Genomic DNA, 6,000 nt, shown 5'->3' on the forward strand with positions numbered 1-6,000 from the left:
GGCATGGTTTTTTTCCCCAGACCATAAACTACCATGTGATCCCTTTCGTCCACAGTCCACAACGGTCAAGAGATTTCCAGCTTCTTTACAACTGATTAATTACCTTTTCTTGTTAATGGATGTCTCTCTAACAAAAGTGATCATAATTCTTGCATTAACCCTTTAACGAACGGTATCTTAAAGCACAAATTCTTCTAGAATGTTCTTACACCTTGAAGATGAACTGTAGTCGGTGATAAAATTGTTCAACATAAGTCTCCTTACAGCTCCGGTATGTTTGTCACAGTCTTATACAGTGACAGACACGTCCCCACCAGTACTGTACCCCAGTGTTATACAGTGACAGACCCGTCCGCACCAGTACTGTACCCCAGTGTTATACAGTGACAGACCTGTCCGCACCAGTACTGTACCCCAGTGTTATACAGTGACAGACCCGTCCCCACCAGTACTGTACCCCAGTGTTATACAGTGACAGACCCGTCCCCACCAGTACTGTACCCCAGTATTATACAGTGACAGACCCGTCCCCACCAGTACTGTACCCCAGTGTTATACAGTGACAGACCCGTCCCCACAAGAACTGTACCCAAGAGTTATACAGTGACAGACCCGTCCCCACCAGTACTGTACCGCAGTGTTATACAGTGACAGACCTGTCTCCTGTAATACTGCCCCCCAGTGTTATACAGTGACAGACCTGTCTCCTGTAATACTGCCCCCCAGTGTTATACAGTGACAGACCTGTCCCCACCAGTACTGTACCCCAGTGTTATACAGTGACAGACCTGTCTCCTGTATTACTGCCCCCCAGTGTTATACAGTGACAGACCTGTCTCCTGTAATACTGCCCCCCAGTGTTATACAGTGACAGACCTGTCTCCTGTAATACTGCCCCCCAGTGTTATACAGTGACAGACCTGTCCCCACCAGTACTGTACCCCAGTGTTATACAGTGACAGACCTGTCCCCACCAGTACTGTACCCCAGTGTTACACAGTGACAGACCTGTCCCCACCAGTACTGTACCCCAGTGTTATACAGTGACAGACCTGTCTCCTGTAATACTGCCCCCCAGTGTTATACAGTGACAGACCTGTCTCCTGTAATACTGCCCCCCAGTGTTATACAGTGACAGACCTGTCTCCTGTAATACTGCCCCCCAGTGTTACACAGTGACAAACCTGTCTCCTGTAATACTGCCCCCCAGTGTTATACAGTAACAGACCTGTCTCCTGTAATACTGCCCCCCAGTGTTACACAGTGACAGACCTGTCTCCTGTAATACTGCCCCCCAGTGTTACACAGTGACAGACCTGTCCCCACCAGTACTGGACCCCTGTGTTATACAGTGACAGACCTGTCCCCACCAGTACTGTACCCCAGTGTTACACAGTGACAGACCTGTCCCCACCAGTACTGTACCCCAGTGTTATACAGTGACAGACCTGTCTCCTGTAATACTGCCCCCCAGTGTTATACAGTGACAGACCTGTCTCCTGTAATACTGCCCCCCAGTGTTTTGCAGTGACAGACCTGTCTCCTGTAATACTGCCCCCCAGTGTTACACAGTGACAGACCTGTCTCCTGTAATACTGCCCCCCAGTGTTACACAGTGACAGACCTGTCTCCTGTAATACTGCCCCCCAGTGTTATACAGTGACAGACCTGTCTCCTGTAATACTGCCCCCCAGTGTTACACAGTGACAGACCTGTCTCCTGTAATACTGCCCCCCAGTGTTATACAGTGACAGACCTGTCTCCTGTAATACTGCCCCCCAGTGTTACACAGTGACAGACCTGTCTCCTGTAATACTGCCCCCCAGTGTTACACAGTGACAGACCTGTCTCCTGTAATACTGCCCCCCAGTGTTACACAGTGACAGACCTGTCCCCACCAGTACTGTACCCCAGTGTTATACAGTGACAGACCTGTCTCCTGTAATACTGCCCCCCAGTGTTACACAGTGACAGACCTGTCTCCTGTAATACTGCCCCCCAGTGTTACACAGTGACAGACCTGTCCCCACCAGTACTGTACCCCAGTGTTACACAGTGACAGACCTGTCTCCTGTAATACTGCCCCCCAGTGTTACACAGTGACAGACCTGTCCCCACCAGTACTGTACCCCAGCGTTATACAGTGACAGACCTGTCTCCTGTAATACTGCCCCCCAGTGTTATACAGTGACAGACCTGTCTCCTGTAATACTGCCCCCCAGTGTTATACAGTGAGAGACCTGTCTCCTGTAATATTGCCCCCCAGTGTTATACAGTGACAGACCTGTCTCCTGTAATACTGCCCCCCAGTGTTATACAGTGACAGACCTGTCTCCTGTAATACTGCCCCCCAGTGTTATACAGTGACAGACCTGTCTCCTGTAATACTGCCCCCCAGTGTTATACAGTGACAGACCTGTCTCCTGTAATACTGCCCCCCAGTGTTATACAGTGACAGACCTGTCTCCTGTAATACTGCCCCCCAGTGTTATACAGTGACAGACCTGTCTCCTGTAATACTGCCCCCCAGTGTTATACAGTGACAGACCTGTCTCCTGTAATACTGCCCCCCAGTGTTATACAGTGACAGACCTGTCTCCTGTAATACTGCCCCCCAGTGTTACACAGTGACAGACCTGTCTCCTGTAATACTGCCCCCCAGTGTTATACAGTGACAGACCTGTCTCCTGTAATACTGCCCCCCAGTGTTACACAGTGACAGACCTGTCTCCTGTAATACTGCCCCCCAGTGTTATACAGTGACAGACCTGTCTCCTGTAATACTGCCCCCCAGTGTTATACAGTGACAGACCTGTCTCCTGTAATACTGCCCCCCCAGTGTTATACAGTGACAGACCTGTCTCCTGTAATACTGCCCCCCAGTGTTATACAGTGACAGACCTGTCTCCTGTAATACTGCCCCCCAGTGTTATACAGTGACAGACCTGTCTCCTGTAATACTGCCCCCCAGTGTTATACAGTGACAGACCTGTCTCCTGTAATACTGCCCCCCAGTGTTATACAGTGAGAGACCTGTCTCCTGTAATACTGCCCCCCAGTGTTATACAGTGACAGACCTGTCTCCTGTAATACTGCCCCCCAGTGTTATACAGTGACAGACCTGTCTCCTGTAATACTGCCCCCCCAGTGTTATACAGTGACAGACCTGTCTCCTGTAATACTGCCCCCCAGTGTTACACAGTGACAGACCTGTCTCCTGTAATACTGCCCCCCAGTGTTATACAGTGACAGACCTGTCTCCTGTAATACTGCCCCCCAGTGTTACACAGTGACAGACCTGTCTCCTGTAATACTGCCCCCCAGTGTTACACAGTGACAGACCTGTCCCCACCAGTACTGTACCCCAGTGTTATACAGTGACAGACCTGTCCCCACCAGTACTGTACCCCAGTGTTACACAGTGACAGACCTGTCCCCACCAGTACTGTACCCCAGTGTTATACAGTGACAGACCTGTCTCCTGTAATACTGCCCCCCAGTGTTATACAGTGACAGACCTGTCTCCTGTAATACTGCCCCCCAGTGTTATACAGTGACAGACCTGTCTCCTGTAATACTGCCCCCCAGTGTTACACAGTGACAGACCTGTCTCCTGTAATACTGCCCCCCAGTGTTATACAGTGACAGACCTGTCTCCTGTAATACTGCCCCCCAGTGTTACACAGTGACAGACCTGTCTCCTGTAATACTGCCCCCCCAGTGTTACACAGTGACAGACCTGTCTCCTGTAATACTGCCCCCCAGTGTTACACAGTGACAGACCTGTCTCCTGTAATACTGCCCCCCAGTGTTATACAGTGACAGACCTGTCTCCTGTAATACTGCCCCCCAGTGTTACACAGTGACAGACCTGTCTCCTGTAATACTGCCCCCCAGTGTTATACAGTGACAGACCTGTCTCCTGTAATACTGCCCCCCAGTGTTACACAGTGACAGACCTGTCTCCTGTAATACTGCCCCTCAGTGTTACACAGTGACAGACCTGTCTCCTGTAATACTGCCCCCCAGTGTTACACAGTGACAGACCTGTCCCCACCAGTACTGTACCCCAGTGTTATACAGTGACAGACCTGTCTCCTGTAATACTGCCCCCCAGTGTGACACAGTGACAGACCTGTCTCCTGTAATACTGCCCCCCAGTGTTACACAGTGACAGACCTGTCCCCACCAGTAATGTACCCCAGTGTTACACAGTGACAGACCTGTCTCCTGTAATACTGCCCCCCAGTGTTACACAGTGACAGACCTGTCTCCTGTAATACTGCCCCCCAGTGTTATACAGTGACAGACCTGTCTCCTGTAATACTGCCCCCCAGTGTTATACAGTGACAGACCTGTCTCCTGTAATACTGCCCCCCCAGTGTTATACAGTGACAGACCTGTCTCCTGTAATACTGCCCCCCAGTGTTACACAGTGACAGACCTGTCTCCTGTAATACTGCCCCCCAGTGTTATACAGTGACAGACCTGTCTCCTGTAATACTGCCCCCCAGTGTTACACAGTGACAGACCTGTCTCCTGTAATACTGCCCCCCAGTGTTACACAATGACAGACCTGTCCCCACCAGTACTGTACCCCAGTGTTATACAGTGACAGACCTGTCCCCACCAGTACTGTCCCCCAGTGTTACACAGTGACAGACCTGTCCCCACCAGTACTGTACCCCAGTGTTATACAGTGACAGACCTGTCTCCTGTAATACTGCCCCCCAGTGTTATACAGTGACAGACCTGTCTCCTGTAATACTGCCCCCCAGTGTTATACAGTGACAGACCTGTCTCCTGTAATACTGCCCCCCAGTGTTATACAGTGACAGACCTGTCTCCTGTAATACTGCCCCCCAGTGTTATACAGTGACAGACCTGTCTCCTGTAATACTGCCCCCCAGTGTTATACAGTGACAGACCTGTCTCCTGTAATACTGCCCCCCAGTGTTATACAGTGACAGACCTGTCTCCTGTAATACTGCCCCCCAGTGTTACACAGTGACAGACCTGTCTCCTGTAATACTGCCCCCCAGTGTTACACAGTGACAGACCTGTCTCCTGTAATACTGCCCCCCAGTGTTATACAGTGACAGACCTGTCTCCTGTAATACTGCCCCCCAGTGTTACACAGTGACAGACCTGTCTCCTGTAATACTGCCCCCCAGTGTTATACAGTGACAGACCTGTCTCCTGTAATACTGCCCCCCAGTGTTATACAGTGACAGACCTGTCTCCTGTAATACTGCCCCCCAGTGTTATACAGTGACAGACCTGTCTCCTGTAATACTGCCCCCCAGTGTTATACAGTGACAGACCTGTCTCCTGTAATACTGCCCCCCAGTGTTACACAGTGACAGACCTGTCTCCTGTAATACTGCCCCCCAGTGTTATACAGTGACAGACCTGTCTCCTGTAATACTGCCCCCCAGTGTTATAAATCTCTGCCCCAATAACAATAACTGCGAGATCCTAATTTTCCTGTTGTTTTGTGTGCAGCCTTTCGAAGTCCCTTGTGGTCCCACGGAAGATTTTAGACCTGGATGTTAAGAAAGCCGGCGCATATTTCAATGAGGGGCGAATTCCGGTGGGTGCTTGCTATACATTAGTGAGCTGCAGGTATTTGTGTTTTTGCTGGTTTTAACTGGCTTCCCTTTAACTCTTGCAGCGGTGGCATTGGCACCATAGGGGCAGCGACCTGCTGAGAATGGGCAGCTTCCAGAGCAACGCATGTGCACAGAGAGATGGGTTAAGGTAGGAGCTGGCTGATCGAGACGGATACTGCTACTGGGAGTAGTTAGATGTAGAGCAAACCCACCACCCTTCTACTTACTCCCCTCATCCAACACTCTCAGGGGTTAGATACAGAGTAAAGCTCCGTCTACACCATCCCCATCAAACACTCCCAGGACAGGTACAGCACGAGGTTAGATACAGAGTAAAGCTCCGTCTACACCATCCCCATCAAACACTCCCAGGACAGGTACAGCACAG

The 6,000-nt window shown here is 50.5% G+C and overlaps 1 protein-coding gene across 1 annotated transcript in view; it reads left to right on the top strand.

The window, feature by feature from the left end:
* LOC121272859 (myotubularin-related protein 10-A-like) overlaps nucleotides 1-5,778 on the top strand; it is a 28,195-nt gene extending 22,417 nt beyond the window's left edge. The window contains exons 9-10 of the mRNA XM_041179692.1: nucleotides 5,506-5,593; nucleotides 5,675-5,778. Of these exons, the coding sequence (XP_041035626.1) occupies nucleotides 5,506-5,593; nucleotides 5,675-5,764 (178 nt within the window). The 3' untranslated portion in view covers nucleotides 5,765-5,778. The remainder of the gene's footprint in view (nucleotides 1-5,505; nucleotides 5,594-5,674) is intronic.
* Nucleotides 5,779-6,000: the final 222 nt, after the last annotated feature.

This window comes from Carcharodon carcharias, chromosome 36, assembly GCF_017639515.1.
Source record: "Carcharodon carcharias isolate sCarCar2 chromosome 36, sCarCar2.pri, whole genome shotgun sequence".
In the NCBI taxonomy this organism is placed as follows: Eukaryota; Metazoa; Chordata; class Chondrichthyes; order Lamniformes; family Lamnidae; genus Carcharodon; species Carcharodon carcharias.